The sequence below is a fragment of the Pongo pygmaeus genome, chromosome 8 (genome assembly GCF_028885625.2).
Source record: "Pongo pygmaeus isolate AG05252 chromosome 8, NHGRI_mPonPyg2-v2.0_pri, whole genome shotgun sequence".
Lineage (NCBI taxonomy): Eukaryota > Metazoa > Chordata > Mammalia > Primates > Hominidae > Pongo > Pongo pygmaeus.
In genome coordinates, this window is record NC_072381.2 from 22,140,533 (window position 1) to 22,160,997 (window position 20,465).

The 20,465-nt window shown below is 38.4% G+C and overlaps 1 protein-coding gene across 1 annotated transcript in view; it reads right to left on the bottom strand.

Annotated features, from left to right (window-relative positions):
* Window positions 1–19,923, bottom strand: part of DNAJC1 (DnaJ heat shock protein family (Hsp40) member C1) — a 252,748-nt gene extending 232,825 nt beyond the window's left edge. The window contains exon 1 of the mRNA XM_054437052.2: window positions 19,334–19,923. Within this exon, the coding sequence (XP_054293027.1) occupies window positions 19,334–19,567 (234 nt within the window). The 5' untranslated portion in view covers window positions 19,568–19,923. The remainder of the gene's footprint in view (window positions 1–19,333) is intronic.
* Window positions 19,924–20,465: the final 542 nt, after the last annotated feature.

Below are 20,465 nucleotides of genomic sequence, written 5' to 3' on the forward strand. Positions count from 1 at the left end.
GAAGATGGTTGCACAATGTTGTGAATGTACTTAGTGTCACTGGTTTTTATACTTTAAAGCAGTTAAAATGGCAAAATTTACATTATGTATATTTTACTACAATAAAAAACAAAAAAGCAGTTTGCGTACCGTACTCACAACTCACATAAGGAGTCAAAAGAAATTTTAGGTGCAGTTAACAGTATGAGCAGTTACTGAGGCCAATAAAAAAGATACATGAAGATTAAAAACCTGAAATTCTATAGACAAAAATATCAAAAACGGTTTTCTTCTAATGTTTTTAAATTTACTTTTTCTTTGCTTTTACATAAAAAATTTTAATAGAAAAATTACTTAAAGAACAACCCCTCATACAGGTAGGTAAGAACGGTATATCAGAAACAGGCTGCTTATAAACATAGACCCCAAATAACAGCTTAAAAAACGACAGAAGTCTATTTTTCTCTTACATACAAGAAGAATAGAAGTAAAGCAGTTCCAGGGGCAGTTATGGTCACAAGGACCCAGGCCACTACTATATCTCTCCTCTTGGCTTCTGAGGGTCACTTCAAGTTGCAATATATCTGGTACAGTAGCTACATACATCTCATCCAATCCCAGTGAACAGAAAAGAAGGAATAAACAAGGGTAAAATGGTGTGTCACCCTTTAAGAGCTTTACCAGAAGCCCAACCCATGTCTTCTGCTCATTTGCCACCACTACCTGTAAAGAAGGCAGAAAAATGTACTTATTAAATCCCAATATCCAATAATACAGGAGTTCTGCTAAAAGGAGAATGGATAGGTGATTAGTCTGCCATACATATTTAAAATCATTTTTTCTTCTGAAATTTCAGCTTTCAGTATTATTATTTGGGAACTTTTCTAGAAAGTATAAAATCTAATAAAAAGATATAAACGTATTAACAAGTCTTTAAGACACTGTACACTAAAGAAATTACATTTTAATGAATATCAAAACTAAAAACATAGTGAGACCAAGTTCTGACAGCATAGATGCAACAGTAGAAATAACCTTGTGTACTCAGTTTACACAGAGTTGTGTCTGTGTTTGCATGCGTATGTATGAAGAGGCCAAAGAGTGAAAATGTTTAAATGCTCAGATGTATCATAATTCACAATTTAAGTTCTTTTACAGACTGATCTATCAAATAAGACTCAATTTAGAAAATTCTGAAAATTTCCCATAAAATAACATGTCTTATTTTTCCAACAGCTTGGTTGAGGTACATTTACATAACACAAAATCCACCCATTATAAGAGTATAATTCATTTTAATAAATTTATAGAGTTGTGCAACCATCACCAAAATCCCATCTTAGAACATTTCTATCATCCTACAGAGATCTCTCCCATCCATGTGCAATCAATCCCCATCCCCAGACAAACCACTACCCTGCTTTCTTTTTTTTTTTTTTTTTTGAAATGGAGTCTCACTCTGTTGCCCAGGCTGGAGTGCAGGGGCATGATCTTGGCTCACTGCAACCTCTGCCTCCCAGGTTCAAACGATTCTCCTGCCTCAGCCTCCCGAGTAACTGGGATTACAGGCATGCACCACAGCACCCGGCTAATTTCGTATTTTTAGCAGAGATGGTGTTTCACCATGTTGGCCAGGCTGATCCTGAACTCCTGAACTCCTGACATCAAGTGATCCACCCGCCTCAGCCTCCCAAAGTGCTGGGATTACAGGCGTGTGCCACCGCGCGCCCAGCCACCTGCTTTACATCTCTACATATTATTTGCCTTTTCCAGACAGTTCAAATAACTGAAATCATACATGTAGTTGTTTTGAGTCTGAATCCTTTCACTTAACATAATGTTCTTGGAATTCATCCATATTGTGGTTTATCCCAGAAGTTCTTTCTTTTTCTACCAAATATTAAATAGCATTACACTGAATGGATACACCACATTTTGTTAATCCATTCAAGGGTGGCTAGGCATTTGGAATTGTTTCCAATTTTTGGCTAACATTATGAATAATGCTGCTATGAACACTTATGTACAAGTATTTGTGTGGACAAATATTTTCACTTCTCTTCTGTGGATACCTAGGAGGAATTGAGATGAATGTTAAGTTTATCTTTTGTATTAAAAAAAATCTGCCATGGCTGGGCACGGTGGCTCATGCCTGTAATCCCAGCACTTTGGGAAGCTGAGGCGGGCAGATCACCAGGTCAGGAGATGGAGACCATCCTGGCTAACACGGTGAAACCCCGTCTCTACTAAAAATACAAAAAATTAGCCGGGTGTGGTGGCGGGCACCTGTAGTCCCAGCTACTCGGGAGGCTGAGGCAGGAGAACGGCATGAACCCAGGAGGCGGAGCTTGCAGTGAGCCGAGACTGCGCCACTGCACTCCAGCCTGGGCGACAAAGCAAGACTCCATCTCACAAAAACAACTGCCACACTGTTTTCCAAAGTAGTTGCATTTTACCTTGCCACCATCGATGCATAAGTACTCCAGTTTTTCCACATCCTCACCAGTGCTTTTTACTGTCCTTCGTGTTAATTACAGCCATGCTAGTGGGCATAATATGTTATTTCCTTAAGGATTTAATTTGCATTTCTTTAATAACTACTACTATTGAGTACCTTTTCATGTGCTTATCAGCATTTGTATATCTTCTTGGGTAAGGTGTCTATTCAGATAGGATTTTGGATTCTCTTTATTAGGTTGAGGAAATTACCTTCTATTCCTAGTTTACTAAGAGTTTTCATCATTAATGAATGTTTGAGTCTTTCAAAAGTTTTATTCTCTATCTGGGATGATCATATTTTTCGTTCTTTATTCTATAAATATGTAATATTATATTAATCAATTTTTAAGTACTAAACCAACCTTGCATTCCTGGGATAAATTCCACTTGATCATGGTGTTTAATCCATTTTATATGTTGCTAGATTCAGTTTGCTAACACTTTGGCTGGGAAATTTTTTGTTTTTGTTTTTTTTCTTGAGACAGAGTCTTGCTCTTGTCACCCAGGCTGGAGTGCAATGGCGTGATCTCGGCTCACTGCAAACTCCGCCTCCCAGGTTCAAGCGATTCTCCTGCCTCAGCCTCCCGAGTAGCTGGGATTGCAGACAGCTGCCACCACACCCAACAATTTTTTGTATTTTTAGTAGAGATGGGGTTTCATCATGTTGGCCAGGCTGGTCTCAAACTCCTGACCTCAGGTGATCCAACCTCCTTGGCCTCCCGAAGTGCTGGGATTAGGCGTGAGCCACCACGCCCAGTCCAGTGTATAAACAATACATCTCAATTCGGAAGCCAAATTTCTAATAGTTAAAGTGAAATAAATGAAATATAGTCTTATCCAAACAATAAAATTATGTTTAATGGGAAAACATTTTATACTCCCTCAGCTTTTCAAATTTTAAGTGAGTTAAAATCAAATACAATGTAAAATTAATGTTCTTAGTCTAGCCACATTTCAAGTGCTCTATAGCCATATGTGGCTATAGTGCTGGACAGCACAGCTCTAAACCTATAAGCACTATGAGGATTTAAAGAGTAAATACAATAATATAGTTGGTTGTTCAGTAGTATCTACAATATTTGAATTAAAGAGAGACAGTATACACAAAAGCATTCAGAAGTGTAATACAAAGATTAGAGGCACTAAACTGTGGTCTCATCCTCAAGGTTAGCTTTCTCGGTAACATGGTGTTTACCAGAATGCAGAATTATACCCACAGCTTACTGTAAGTATATTTGCAAGCACTTTTATTGAACACAGACAACAAATCTACTTCATTTAACCCAGGCTGTTTGAAAAAAAATTACCTTATTTAATTTCCCATTTATAACCTTCAACAGATTATAGGTTAAAGCCTTCAAAATATCCATATGATTTATCTCATAAACATGAAAACATTTGTTAATTTATCCAATGTGTTTTAATTGTACAACACTCTTCTTTCCAAAGTAATATAATCTACACAGATATATGTTCGTATTAGCAGAACTCTAAGTGAAATATTTGCCCCTAAATAAAATTCCACCAGTCCCACAATTCAAACTCTTCTCATTAGCCCGTGTTTCTGCCTTGCCCTTGTGCACATACAATCCTGCAAAATTACAATAAAATCTGAATACAACTTGATATTTGGCTTTTTTTCACTAACATTGTATGTATTTTCCATGTTGCTATGTAGTTTTCACATATATTACTACTGATTTCACAGCACACCAAGAATGTGTCATAATTTACTCAAATACACTCCTTATTATTAGAATTTGTTTCTCATTCTTTACTATGCTTTACTATTTTACAGTAATACTGTAAAAAGAACTAATGAATTAACAAACATGAAAAGCAGGCTTTATTATCAAAATTTCTTAACATAGTCTAGGTAGCTGTGCATATTCTATTGTGTCACAAAAACACAGAGGACTGGTACAGAGTATTGTTATCCATGTTAGAAAGGCACCAGCTGCCTATAAGTAAAAATGTCTTTTTAAAAGATCATTACACCACTGTTCTTTTCCATGTTGTTATCCTCAAAAGACTTCTCTTAGATTAACAACTCAATATTAAAGGCATATAATAATAATTTTAAAATGTGCTCCTCAAATTATACAAAAACTGACTAAATCCTATGATTCCAAAATGAAAGGGTCCTTTATCTTCTCTTGTAAATTTGAATTACATATTTCTTTCCTTAAAAATATATCACTTAAAGTATGTTCCAAATGTGTACTCTATAAACTGCTTAAAGCTTCAATTAAGGATCACGCTTAAATCTATGAAGCTAATATCCATTGAATTCTAAAATTTTAGTGTTGTCCATTAAGTTGATTATTAAAACAGTCTTTAGTGAGGGTTAGCCTCATTGTCCTATGTTTTGTTTTGTGAATCTCTGAAGACTGATTATAAGAAAACAAAATGTTATTTACCCCAGAAAGTCTTTTTAAGAGGTTTGTGAGTGGAATATATTTATAAAGGGTCAACATGAAATTACCTGCATATAATTTAACTTTAGAAGGATTAATTTTCTCTAGCCCATGTTTTTCTGACACGCACCTAAGATACAATATCTCTTTTCCCACCTGGCAAATTTTTCTAAATAGTTTCAGAACAGTTCAGGACTCTCCTGTGGGTATCTCCAATAACAGGGACATATATGTCATTCTGAGATAATGGACTTATTTATCACTATATTCAAAACCTTGTGGGATTTGATTATTTTAGAAATGCTACTCGACTGTTTTACCCCCTAGACTTGAATAAATTCTGGGAACAGTTGCTAGAAAGGAACAGGGATGGAATGGTAGACTGTCTCTTTCAATGCCTAAGTAACAGCCTCTTAAATTACTGTGAATAAACAACCTGACCATAGTTCTAGATGATAAGTGGCAAAAGGTTCTCAGATAATAAGAAAATGAACATTAAAAAATAATATTATAAAATAAATGTAGCTTTAAAAATGTTCCAACATGAAAATTGCACTCTAAGTATTTGAGGGACTTCCTCCGAAACCCCACTCCAAACATATACCAATGTTAAAATTTAAAGAGAGAAAATTATAAACATATAGCCGTGATCAAAAACTTGTTAAGCATCTCCATAGACAAAAACAAATGAAAACCTGTAGCCATAAACAGGGGTTAAACTATAGGCCTCTTGGGCTCCATGACTACAAGCAGGCAGATGAAACCAGAAGTCTGACTCCCATAGAGTGATGAGGACTGAAAGTACTCTACCAAGGCTTGGGATCACAGCCAGGCTTACTGCTTGAAATCAGGGGTTGCAGTGGCAATCCACCGCCTGCGGGGAAAAAAAATGCAAAAAGTGAGAAGGACACTGCCTGAGGCTACAACTTATAAAACATTATGTATCTGAGATGTTAAGAGGCAATGGTTTTAGCCCTACAGTCCAGACCAGGCCAAGGGACCTGCAGGCTTGGTATCTGGATCTGCAATGGCCCCCATGTAACCTCAGGAGGGAGCCCTAAGCCACCTATATAAGACCTAGTTCTTGCCTAGGTGTCTCAGAAAAGAGTAAAAACATCTATAAAGCCACTAGGGAGAGGTGAAGAGAGGAGAGAGAAACTCACACTCAAGATGGGCCTGAAACTTAAAATTCCACCCGCAGAAACATAATATTTCAATTATCAAAGAGAAATTATTTACTTCACAGTTTAACCACCTATGTGTAATTCTTAACAATGCCAAAGTCGAAAACATTTTTATAACACAATGACAGGTTTGAAGCAGATACACAAACTGCACAACTGTACACAGGGGTGCTGCTTCAAGAGTCTATAGCAATTTCTGGCTACATTTTCAATTAAGTTTATTCTGTGGCCTCTATTATCAAAGATAGCATACAAGAAATCATCTTATTTTTCAATCTTCCATCAATTTCCTATTGCTGACTTTGATAAACCCTAGGAATTGTATATAGTAACCACAAATCATGCCTAATGCAGTGCCAAGACAACTATAACTATGATGGCTTGAGTCTTCTTTAGGATGGCCTTGGTACATATCTAAAGGTAATGAAAACAAGTAGCCCCCTCAGTTTGGCTGTATTTTTTTTAAAAAAAGGCCTTACTGCATTGAGAAAATCAACAAATAATTATTTCTCTTGTGCATTTTATTTTAAGGCACACAGAAAAATTATTTAGAAGTATATGTTCAGGGGTACTCCAGAAGACAGTGAGTATGTTGAAAGTAGATAAGAATTATGATTTGGGCTTTAAGAATAAAATTTCCACTGAGTAGTATTATACAAAAACTTCAGTTGTTTCATAATCCCTATTGTTAGACACCATCAAGCAGGCTAGAAGACCATCTGCTGGGAGTGCTACAGAAGAGACTCCTATATAAGGAAAGAGATACTCGTGAGGTCTCCACCAACTTCAGGACTCTATTGTCAGTTTTAAAATTTTTGTTTTGTTGTTGTTTTTCCCTCAGCATAGAATGTTTAAGATCTTGGACACCAGTACAATTTCCTGGATGTACCAGGTCCATTTGAAATAACAGGAGCTAAGTATGTGTAAGAACTGTCAACAGTAAAATCCACTTCTTTTTCTCAGCTATTTATGAAATTACAAAAGGTAAAGGCAAAAAGATCATTAATTAATCATTCAGTTCAAAGGAAAGCTGTACTCATTAGGAGTTATGAAAAGGTAGCAGAGGCAGCTAGTAAAAAAGGGTGATGTTAAAATCCCTGATTGGTATTATAAAGAGCCAACAGACTGGCACACAAACAGAAATGCACCTAGCAATCTCTATTTTAAATCATTTAATTAAAGATACTATAATAATCAAAATAGATGACAGGAAAGAATATAGTGAGTATTTCATAGCTAGCAATGTATAAGATGTATGAGTTTCAGAATAGGGAGAATGGGCACCCTGAAAGCTAAAACTACAAAATAGGAACTCCAGTGATTTCTTGGTCAAAATATCACTAACAATCTAATATATTGTTAATAAATAAGACTTGAAGAATTATAAAATATAATAGATGAGCTAGCAAGAGCAAATGACCAACTTTAATTAAAGTGATTACTTGAAACCACCCTTAGCAGACAAGCCTATGCATGGAAGTTCAGACAACCAATGTTCCTAGAACAGCATGAACTTTATACCAATAGCCTTTACAGAACAAAGCATGGTCAAAATGTATACTATAGATAACTAACTAGGAATATGATAGCTAGCACAATTGGAACAACCTAAAAACAAAACAAAAGGTACACTGGGTTTAAAAAAATATGAAAACTACAAACTATGTCCCTAACAAAATGGAAACAATAGTCAGTGGAAACAATAATCAGTGATTTTATCCAAAAACATTTAGCTATATCTACACAATATAGAAATGTTAATTCCCTAATGCTATCCAATGTATGCTATCCAATAAGCATTAGACATATTTAAGCACTTAAATATGAGAACTGAGAAACCAAAATTTTAATTTTAATTAATTTATATTTAAATTGAAAAACTGATATTCTATTGAGTTACTGGAAACTTTTGCTTATAACGATTTGGGTACGGGAATGTACCTGTTAGCTATATGCCTTATGAAATCTCAATACAGATCAAGTATTTTCAATCAAAATTTGGCTTCCAAATTAAGGTGTGCTAGAAGTATAAATGTAAAACATACACGGATTTTGCTGACTTAGTACAAAAAACTAAAATGTGAAATATACTTCATTAATAATTTTTGGCTGGACATGGTGGCTCACGCCTGTAATCCCAGCACTCTGGGAGGCCAAGGTGGGCGGATCACCTGACGTCAGGAGTTCGAGACCAGCCTGACCAATATGGTGAAACCCCATTTCTACTAAAAATACAAAAATTAGCTGGGCGTGGTGGCATGTGCCCATAGTCCCAGTTACTTGGGAGGCTGAGACAGGAGAATTGCTTGAACCCGGGAGGCGGAGGTTGCAGTGATCTGAGATCATGCCATTGCACTCCAGCCTGGGTGACAGAAAGAGACTCTGTCTCAAAAAATAATAATAATTTTTGAAAATGTGACTCCATGTTGGAATAATATTTTAGTATATTGGGTTAAATAAAATACATTATCAAAATTAATTTCAGGCTGGGCATGGTGGTGCACTCCTGTAATCCTAGCTACTAGGGAGGCTGAGGCAGGAGAATCGCTTGAACCCAGGAGGACGAGGTTGCATTGAGCAGAGATTGTGCCACTGCACTCCAGCCTGGGCAACAGAGCAAGACTCCATTTCAAAAAAAAAAATTAATTTCACCTGTTTTTTACATTCTTAAATGTGACTTTTAGAAAATTTAACATCACCTCTGTGTTTTGTATCACATATCTATTGCACAGTGCTGCTCTAAGGGTCAATGGCTTGAAAAAGTCTGTCAGCTGTCAAAAATCTGAAATATCTGTCAGTCAAGATTTGTATGTAAAATATTATCTTATCCCTTAGTGTCACAAAATATTTCTTTAGGCTACCCAGAATTTGAATACTTATACATTACAAAGTCATCTGTATCCTCTTCATATAGCAGATTGTTACAGATCATTAAAGTATTACTCTAGAGTTATTGTAAACTTTGGTAACATTTCATGGCCATTCTGACATCCAAGCTAAGTAATCAAGTAAAGAATGCTAATTAATCGAAGACTTATTGATTTCATCTCTATCTAAATTCCCTCGCCCATACTTTAACAATACTTTTGTTTCTACAAGAGCTAAACAAGGATCTTTGGTATACGAAAGATTTTGATAAGAATCATTTTATAAAACAATTTTATGTTTACATATATACTTTAATATTTACCATATATTTACTTTACAAGTTGAACATTTTATACTCATAAATTTATATACTCAGCCTATACACTCATAAATTTATAAATATATTTACTATACACACATAAGTATATAAATGCATACACACACACACATGCACCCTCTCTCTCTCATAAATTTTCCCCTGGAAGAAAAGCATCAGAACTGCATGCCTTAGCAGTGCTCTCCCAACCTCTTTCATACCATGGCACGTTACAGAAAATTGTATTTGTAAGACACACTGGAAGAAACTGTTAAGGCTGCTCAAGGGAGGGCATCACTATCTCAGCACGCTTGCAGCACACCAGTTGGGAAGCTCGGTCTTAAAAGGCCCTGCAATATACTGCAAGAACTCTCTAACTCATATTTTGTTTTCGTCTGTCTCATATTTTATTCTTACTTATGCCTACAGTTGTGAAAATACAACCCCTCAACATTTTTAATAGCAATATCCAAAGAAGGCCACAAGATGGAGATATTACTCCATTTTATTTATATTTGTATTTATGCATTTTTCTGTATACATTTCTCTCTATGTGTATCCTGCTTTCTTCCTCAGTGGTATTCTCAGCTACTGCCTCTATCTCTAACATTTATTCTAATTCCTCTGCCACTCGGTTTTAACTTGCTTTATTATAGAAATATATAATGAATACTATCATGATCTTCGTTTTTAATATTAAAAGCAGGCAGATAATTGAAATATTTTCTTCTAGCTCTATATTTTCCCACTTCTCTAAAATTAAGATCACTTTTATTTACACATTTTTATCCTGCAGGCAAACTTTTTTTAAAAAAATTGCTACCCACAAAGTAATAAGTAGTCCAAGAGTCATTTGCTCTAATACATTCTATTACCTTGTAAAGCTACAGATTTACTACTTTGTGTCAATATCACTCAAAACTTCTCTGGAACTTTTCTTTGAGAACAGTCCTCAAGGCAGTCTATGAGCATTACATGAAATTTATATTCAGATCTTTTTATCAATACAAACTATTTATCCAAGCTTGCTAACTTAATTTAGTCACCAAATTTAGCTCCAAATGACTGTTAGCTATAGCCAAAAATCAAACCCAATTTTAAGATTTACTACTAATGAGGCTAATGTGAAGAATATGCAGCAAGCTTTGAAGGCAATTCAAAACAAGAAGCTTCAGTGATGTTTTAAGAGACGGCAGCATGTTGAAAAACTGTGAAGCTTTCCACAATAAACACCTGCAAAATCAATCTAATTTACTTTAAGTTAAATCTTATACACTTCCAAACGTGTGATATAAAAAGTCACACATTGATTGTGTAAAACTACTATAGAACTGCACAACATGGCTGTCATTTGAACTTTATCAAATGTCTAAACTAAAATGCTTTAAACACAAGAAGTCGGCTGGGCACGGTGGCTCACACCTGTAATCCCAGCACTTTGGGAGGCCGAGACGACGGGCGGATCACGAGGTCAGGAGATCGAGACCATTCTGGCTAACATGCTGAAACACCGTCTCCACTAAAAATACAAAAAAAAATTAGCCAGGCATGGTGGCGGGTGCCTATAGTCCCAGCTACTCGGGAGGCTGAGGCAGGAGAATGGCATGAACCCGGGAGGCGGAGCTTGCAGTGAGCTGAGATTGCGCCACTGCACTCCAGCCTAGGAGACAAAGCGAGACTCCGTCTCAAAAAAAAGCAAACAAAAAAACACATAAGAAGTCTATTTCCTACTACATATAAAAGATCCATAAAGAAATATTGTATGATATAAATAAATCACAATTTCCAGACTTCCTACTTTATATATATTTATATTATATATACTTATATATTTATTATATATATTTATACATGTTAACTTCTGCGAATCAAACTTAATCACCAACTATCAATACAAAACACCACTTAAAGTCAGAAAAGAACCTAAATAGTAACCTTATCTGTTAATGAAAAGTGTGGTAATTGAAAATAACTGCTAATAAGATTTGCAATTAAAAAATTTTTTCTAAAAGTCAGAGGTTTCTTTTTAAAGTATAAATTCAGTTGGTCATGGAATAGATTCCTTAACCTGACCTGTTTTAATGGTATAAATAAAGTCCTTAAGGATTGACTAGAAATAAGAAGTTTCTACCTTCCTCATGTACATGGACCCTAAGATTTCTTCATAGTCTATTCATACTTTCCCAGTAAATGGCAACAATGATCTTTTTCTTTCTGGTCATAACTCATTTTGACTACTGCTCACTATACATGCCACAGTTGGGTTTCATATAACAGTTTAAAATTCTTGTTCCTTCTATAACCAGGAGTTGTATGTATTCCAGAATGTGTTTAACCAAGGAAATTACTATGTTTTAGAATTCTAGTATTTGCTCTTAGTGGCATCTTAATGTTCCTTTTCTCCATTTTAACGCTGCTGCATATACTATGGCATGTCCTTTAATTCTTGATCTTAGATTATTAGCTTTAATATTAAACAACTCAAATACTATTAGTTAACTGTGTAGCTGCACAAAGCTTAATGCCTACTGCCTCAGTAGCAATAAAACAGGCATCCATCTGATAATGAAGTATATTGTTTTATACACATATTCTAACAAAAATGTAGAACGTGGCATGCCCTTGCTTTTGCAATATGCCTGGTTACATATGAGATTTCAGTTGCTGGATGACGTAATCAGAAACACTTATCAAATATGGTGAATGAATCCTAACCTTGCTTAATTTAGTATTACATAAGATGGGGAATGAAACATAAATTCTAGATTAAATTCTAATTAGGTCCTAATGACACTCTTAGACAAAAAATTTCAGTAAATATAAGTAATACTCAAATATCAACTATTCAGTTCTTAAAATGAAATACTACGCTGTTATTTAAAACATGTAATCATATTTTTACATTCATTAGTATAGGGCCCATATTTTACAATTAAGTGTTTTGATGAAATAAAGATTTTTGAAAATATGACTGTGACTTCATTATAAAATGATCTAGGGTCCTGCTTCATCCAATCAGAAATCTCTTTCCACTGCAATTCCTTTCCTTTATTTTTGTATAAGTCTGTAAGAAAGGCTTTGGAATTGTTTTTAACCAGGTGGAATTAACTGGTATCATTACTGTCTAAATAGACCCAATAATGCCCACAGTAGAAAACAGTTCTGAAAGTCACATAGTACCATTTTTGGAATAAGCAGTTCACTGAGAGAGAGCATAACAAAGCTGAGAAAAGGTTTATTATAGACACTAGGAATTTTATCAAACAACTTTTATTGGCATTACTTACAACTACCATATAAATTCTCCTCTCAGCAATCAAGTCAAATAACCTTAACCTCTGTTTTACTCTCAACACTGAACAAAATATGATTGTGAAATTAACCACATTAACCCAATCACTAGGTAAAATGGTGACCCTTATAATATTTTAGAATATATTTCTAGGAATAATTGTAATAGCAGAAGCCATTCCACTTTCCCAGTTCAACTTAGGCTATTGTCTATGAATAACAAAAGATACAATATTCTAAGAGTGTTCTCATAATTAGTGTAAAGAAAAAACTGAGAATAGCATAAAAGGAAAAAGGAAACTTAAAACTAAAAGAAAGTCTCTGTTCCATCAGCTCTAGATTATATGTGGCAAAATTTTCACAATAGACTTGCTTTATCCCATAAAATTGGCTCAGGCATCTTCCACTAAACTACACGTATCACAAAAAGAGTGTGTACATAAGAAAACTAATTTTATGATAATTCTATCGGATGCAAAGATGTATACAATTAAACAAGTACTTATTCAGCTCTAACACTATGCATGCCTACATCAGAAATATAAATGACTGAAAGGTTATCTACCATTCTAGATTCCGTGTATCTCTTTCTCCAAATTAAAAAAAATGGGATTCTACAATAAAAATGGGGAAGCTATTATTACAGAACACACATGTACAACGGAATAGACTCCACAGAGAAAGACCAAACTACACTCAACACCACAAGCTCAGTGGATTCCACTGCAAGAATCACTGGACAAAATTGATAATCACAGTACAAATTCACCATCATTCATGAATGAAATCATCATCTTCATTTCTAAAAAGGACTGTGATGGGCTTTGGGGAGGCCCCATGAACTGGTTTTTCCCATCCAAAAAACTGAGTGGACACAGGAGTCGGGCAGACAAGAGATGAACCTTTATAACTGATATAGCTATTGAAGAATACAGGTTAGATGTGATGGCCAAATGGGCTTGCTAGCAATTTGTGCCCTCTCCTCTACATTCTAGACTTTGAGACAGTATGCTCAAGGGTAAGTCTGGTTAGGGTAATTGCCTCACTGGTCTGGGCAGAGAGGTGCAAAGAGACTGATTCCCACTGCTCATAGCTTTCTGATTGATTAGCTCTTCCTAATCAAGCAAAACAGAGCAAAGGCAATCACCCTCCAGCAAGGTAACTCACACCGCCATGGTAAGATGTGAGAGATGGGTCTAGTGATCAGTGGTGTTTTTTTAGGGAAGTTCCTCCCAACCATGGGGCATGGATGAATGGGCAATAATTGTCCCTCCTCTAAACAGGCTGGCTAATCTGTGCATTTGAAAATACAGGCTGAATGAGCTTAAAAGGTTTATTAATTCCTATTTAAAAATTAAAATCCAAATATTTTATAAGGACATCCCTGTTCTTCTGCTTTTCTTCTGTTAACCAAGTTTCAGCATTCACTTGAATATAAGGATTTAGTTATAAAACACGAGAGAAAGAGAATGAAGCACATTTTCCGGCTATATAAATAGAAGTCTGTAATGACTGGCACCATGAAGACACCTCTGACTTCAGCATAAAGTAAATACTACAAAATTTAAGATAATTTAGCTTGTCATTATTTCAATTCACAGATTTTTTTTAATGAATATGAAGTGTTTACTGCTGGCTAGAATTACTGTATACAAACGATAAGGAAAATCATGGTCCCAAAAGACAATTAAAAGAAATATAGAGGCTGGGGACAGTGGTTCACGCCTGTAACTCCAACCCTTTGGGAGGCCGAGGTGGGTGGATCACCTGAGATCAGGAGTGCAAGATCGGCCTGACCAACATGGCAAAACCCCATCTCTACTAAAAATACAAAATTAGCCAGGCATGGTGGCAGGTGCCTGTAATCCCAGCTACTCGGGAGGCTGAGGCAGGAGAATCGCTTGAACCTAGGAGGCAGAGGTTGCAATAAGCCAAGATCGCGCCACTGCACTCCAGCCTGGGCGACAGAGCGAGGCTCCATCTCAAAAAAAAAAAAAAAAAAAAAAGAAATACAGAATTGCCACTGACCCCACAAGAAGTACAGGTGTCCGAGAAGCAGCTGCTGTTACACAAAATATAAATACTGTGCAGGAACCTATAATTTAAGTTGGTAACGAAAGATCTTTCAATAGCACATCTTTTTTCCTACACTCCTCTCTCATCTTCCCCCCATCTCCTCTGAAAAGACGCAATATCCAAATTGGAATGCCCTATTATTAAAGTCATTCTAAACATGGTATCATAATGACTAATAAATCATCTGCATATACCCCCCAACAAAGACTTCTGCAACCCCTTTCTAGACTTCTAGAATGGACATGAAATCTAAGAATACATGGAAGAAGATTCTTCTGCTGCCTGAAGGCTGTGAAAGATTACATAGAAGTAAAACCTATTGAGTAAAAACTGTCAAGCAACTACTTGTTTGGGGAATTACAGTTTACATTTAGTTACAATGTTTATAATGTTTGATTCAATAAATATTTAGGTATCTACTATGTGCCTTACTATGAAGAAAATAAAAAGCTACCATCTGTCCTAAAAATGAGGCAACTAACTTGTCCAAGGTCATAAGGTGGTCTGGTCCAAGTTCTAAGTCATCTGTTATTCAAATTATAGAGCTTAGAGAGTAACTGAGTTATCTTAGACCTGGTGGATAAGGGGATAAAGAAGATGCCACAGTCAGTCACTACCATCTGTGGCTTCTAGTTTAGGATATGGATATCTCAAAAGAATGTTCTATATTAATTGTCTCCAGTTCTTCCCTTTCATTCTCTCCTGAACCCAATCTATCCAGACTACTGATCTCACCACTTCACTGAAACAGTTCTTACTGAGGTAGCCTGTGACCTCCATACGGTTAATTCCAACGGTGAAGTCTCAGAGTTTATCTTATTTGAATCATCATCATCATTTAACCCAGCTGATCCCTTTGTCTTTGAAACAGTTTTTTCACTTGACTGAAGAGAACCTTGTATTGGTTTGCCTCCTATCTTACTGGTCGTTCCTGCTCTATCTCCTTTGTTGATTCCCCTCCATCTCCTTGACTCTTTTTTTTTTTTTTTTTTGAGACGGAGTCTCGCTCTGTCACCCAGGCTGGAGTGCACTGGCGCGATCTTGGCTCACTGCAACCTCCGCCTCCCAGGTTCAAGCAATTCTCTACCTCAGCCTCCCGAGTAGCTGGGATTACAGGCGCTTGCCACCATGCCTGGCTAACTTTTATCTTTTTAGTAGAAACGGGGTTTTACCATGTTGGCCAGGCTGGTCTTGAACTCCTGACCTCGTGATCCACCTGCCTCAGCCTCTCAAAGTGCTGGGATCACAGACGTGAGCCACCACACCCAGCTCCTTGACTCTTAAAGTCTAGAATCCCCAAGGCTTAGCTCCCAGATCTCTTCTCTTCTCTTTTACATTCACTCCCTTGGTGAACTCATCCAGTTTTGTGGCTTCAAGTTACTCTCTAAGTGCCTCGGACTCCCAAATTCCTATCTATAGCCCTTAACTTTCTTCTGGTAACTACACCTGAATAACCAATTGCCTACATACCAGCTCAACTTCAACGTTTAATAGACATCCCAAATTTAGTATGTCCAAAAACCAAATTCCTGATGTTCTCCAAACCAGGCTCCTAGTCCAGGTTTCTCCATCTCAATCAATGGCAATTGCATCCTTCCAGTTACTGAAGCCAAAATCTTTAGAATTATCTTCAGTTTCTCTTTTTCTCTCACATAGCAAATTCAAGCCATCGGTAAAATTCTGTTTGCTCCATGTTGAAATTAAATCCAGAATCTGACCATTTTGCACCACCTCCACTGCTACCACCCAGGTCCAATCTATACCACAATTATCCCTCTAAGTAACTAATGCCTCACAGACTATACTCAGCACACCAAAGAGATCATTTTGAAATTCAAGTCAAATCATGTATCTTTTCTGTTCAAACACCACCTCCCCCAACTTACTTATAAGTAAAAGCCGAAGTCCTTACAATGGTCTACAAAGCCCTACATGGTCTTGCCTTACCACCTATGACTCAGATCTCATTTCCTATTACTGTTCTCCTTGATCACTCTGCTCCAGCCACACTGCCTGCGTTGCTATTCCTCAAACGCTAAGCAAGCTCTTGCCCACTGGCCTTTGTGCTTACTGTCTGCCCTTCCTTGAATGTCCTTCTACTATGCTATGGTCTGAATGTTTTTGTCCTTCAAAATTCTTATGTTGAAATCTAATCCCCAATGTGACAGTAACACAAGGTAGGGCCTCTGTGAGGTGATTATATCATGAAGGTGGAGTCCTAATGGATGAGATTAGTGTCCTTATAAAAGAAGCCCCAGAGAGCTGCCCTGCCCGTACCACCATGTGAGGACACAACAAGAAGGTGCCATCTATGAACCAGAAGGCCCTCACCAGACACAGAATCTGCCGGTGCCTTAATCTTAGATTTCCCAGCCTCCAGAATTGTGAGAAATCAAGTTCTGCTGTTGAAAAGCTGTTCAGTTCAAGGCATTTTGCTATGGCAGCCCAAATGGCCTACAACACAACAGTTACCCACATGGCTTACTCCCTAACTTCTCTCAGAGGCCTGCTCTGACCATTTAACATTTACATTTACTTACTTGGCTGTTTACTGTCTGTTTCTCCCTACTGAATTATAAGGTTAGGGGTTCTGTTTTATATAAAGGTCAACTCCCAATGCTTAAAATCCAATAGGCACCAAATAAACCTCTGTTGCGTGAACAAGAAGAGATCAGTGCATAGAACCAGGTCACCACTTTCAGTAGCCTACCTACTTTGTTCTGGTCCCTCATGTTTGGCTAGTCACCAAATGGCTCTGGCTTGAAAACTACACATGAAAGACCCTGGACAGGTTGCGTTTGTCTCCACCAAATTTCTGGTCCCTGAAAGTCATCTAACAAAGTTAAGATTCAATGTAAAGAAAAAAACTCGTTCCATTCAGTTTCTCTGCTTGGACAGAATAAAATTCCTCCTGGTATCCTTTCCAATTTTAATACAGCTGGATAGAGAAACACAGGTTAAAACAATTTTCTGGATCCTTCTTTTCAGATTCTACCTTGACAAAGAATCTTCTTGATTATCTATGCTTCTTTATTTTCTCATCTTTGCCCAGAGAGTCAAGTGCTCTGGTTGTTCACACTGCCTAATTAACTATGCAAATCAAGTTACATGAAATTAAAAATGAAAATTCTATGAGTGTTCACGTGCAAAGCTAGATTACATAATCTAAATTTTAAACTGCTACTAAATTTCTGTTCTCTTGAAGGCACTTAATTTTTCATGAATTACTGGATCTTCAAGATTTTTGGATAGGTTATGTTTAAGACTCTCTTTACCTACAGAATGTAATCAATGATGATAAATTCTAATTATTCCCAGTATTAAAGTAATTCTTAAAACTCATCAGAGCTTCACTAATTATTCTTACACATACTCCACCATTTGCTTTGAAAATGAGATATATAGTGTATCTATGAGCAGGGAAGGGCACCAGGTAACAGATCATAAATATAGTTATTACAAAGTTGCTTGCACATATGAATCTGAAGTGTGAAATGCCTATACTTTATAACTTACAAAAATACAAAATTGTTAGACTCATGGTACCCTGGCAACTCAGCAATTTTATATTCTGTGATGGAATGAAAATGCAATGTCTGAAAATTAAAATTCAGTAAAAGTTCAATAGTTCACCCACATTTATGATAATCTATGGGGGAGGGGGATGTGCATTTCATATCTAGTCATGTGAAGTGTGCTTTGAATGGCAACTATCGTAAACATTAATTTTTTACTCCCATAACTATTCAAAGCATTGTACGAAGGGCTCAATCAGATCGTGTGAAGTGTACATTTTTCACCCCATAAGCCTGAAATCAGCGAAATGTTATCTTCTTCGCACAAGGCTTCAGGTAGAGACTGGATATCTACCTTCACTCAACCACCCTCAATGGTAGAACTAAAAAGCAACAAATGGATTTTACAAGTTAATGTCTCAAGCTAAAAAAGAAAACGAAATGAAACAAAAGGAAAAGGGGAAAAAAAAAACCCATTCCTACATTACTGATTGGGGGCTTCTCTTCCAATCGCACCCCAAGTCGTTTGCTGCTCAAAAAACTTAACACCTCCAACCTGGTAGAGGCTTCAAATTCCTCCAGATTTCTAAACTGCGAAACAAACATCTATCTAACAGGCTAAAAAGATGACAAAGTCCAAGCTAAGAAAAACTTCTGCAACACAGACACTGGCCACAGTGCATTCCTACTTTCCCAGAAGGGAAAAGGAAGGGAGGCAGCTGAAATAAGAATAAGGATGAGGTAAGAGTCGGTGGAAGATGACAGTTTAGGGTGAGAAGCGGCTGCTCTTTCTCACATTCAGGGGCACAGGAAGGCAAAAGGTAAGTGTTAAATTAAAAAAAAAAAAGTCTACCCATACCACTCTTCGTTCTTCCTCCAGCACAGCTGGAGGGGGAAGGCTCTTGCCCAGAACGCCGGAGCAGAGAGAAGGCATCGCCACCCCAGGCTAGTGGCGCCGTCCAGCCTGTCACTGGGGCTGGGACTAGAAAAGCTGAAGCAGGAGTAAAGATCTGGGGAAGACAGACACGTCCTTCTGAGGCTGAGGACCCCGGTGACCCGAGGTGAGGGCAGCCAGAGCCCAGGGTGACCAAGCCCTGCCCTCCGTGTCCGGCTCTCTCTGAGGAACCGGGGTCGCCTGCCGGCTGCCCTGGCCCCTCTCCGCCTGGCCCCGCGCGCCTCCTTGCTTACCTGCTGCACCCCGAGGAACTGGTAGAAGTTGAGCTGCACCTCCTCCACCAAGTCAAACAACTCCAGGTCTCCGCTCTCCCAGCCGCTCGCCGGCGCCACGGCGGCCAGCAGCAGCAGCAGCAGCAGCCACAGCAGCGGCGTCCGCGGCGGCGGCGGCGGCGGCGGCGGGAACGGCACCAGCCCGAGCTGGCGGCCTCCAGGAAGCTGCGCCGGCCGGGAGCAAAGAGCCGTCATCGCGCTGGGCTCGGAAAGGTCACCCGCCGCGCAGCTCCGTTGGCCGAGAACTGGGACGTGGCGGGCGGCACTCGCTGTGGGGAACAGCGCCTGTCAGTGAAAAGCGCGGGCAGGCGCACCGGAGCAGCCCGCCAGGCGGCTGGCCCCAGACAGAGCGCGGAGGTGGCGGGAGCCGGCAGCCGGACCGGCAGGTGGGTAGGCGGGCGGGGCCGCAGCCAGCGCTACGTTCCACGGACCCTCGCCCCCAGGCCTACACACAGCTGGAGAGCCAGCGCCCGGCGCCTGGGCTGCACAGGGGTGAGGCTTCCCTTCGCCTCAGCCTATCCCAGGCTTCGCTTCCGGTGACATCATGTCTCCTAGCAACCGCGGGAAGGGGGCGTGGCCGGAAGCCTGGACGCCTGGCGCCCCAGATATGGGCCTGGGTGAAATGCCTCTCAATCGGTCGCGCGCACCGAGGAGCTGTACCTGCGTCCACACGGGCTGAGAGACAGGGACGGTTATAGCCATCCCGCGTCTACCTGGAACTCCCCACGTGGACTTCCCCCGAAATAGCTACTATCTTCCTCTCCCCTAGCTATCCAACACTAAAAGCATATTTGAAGCCTGATTAATTGATTATGGCTTCCATGCATTTAATTAGTCCATCAGCAAAGAAGACAGGACAAGTTGAACCAGGTTCTAAAAGGGACAAATCTAGTAAGTAGAGAGAGGTAGAGCAGAAAAGGAATTCAAACCAAAACAAAAAGTATACTTCTAATTATGAATTAAGATTTACAGGCATAATACCATAAAATGGCCTGCTGGAATTCATAGTTAATCATGGTGACGCAATCATAGTTGGAGGAGAAATGTAGTTTATCCACCTTAGCCCACCTCCAGTTGGGGTTCCTTTGAAAAC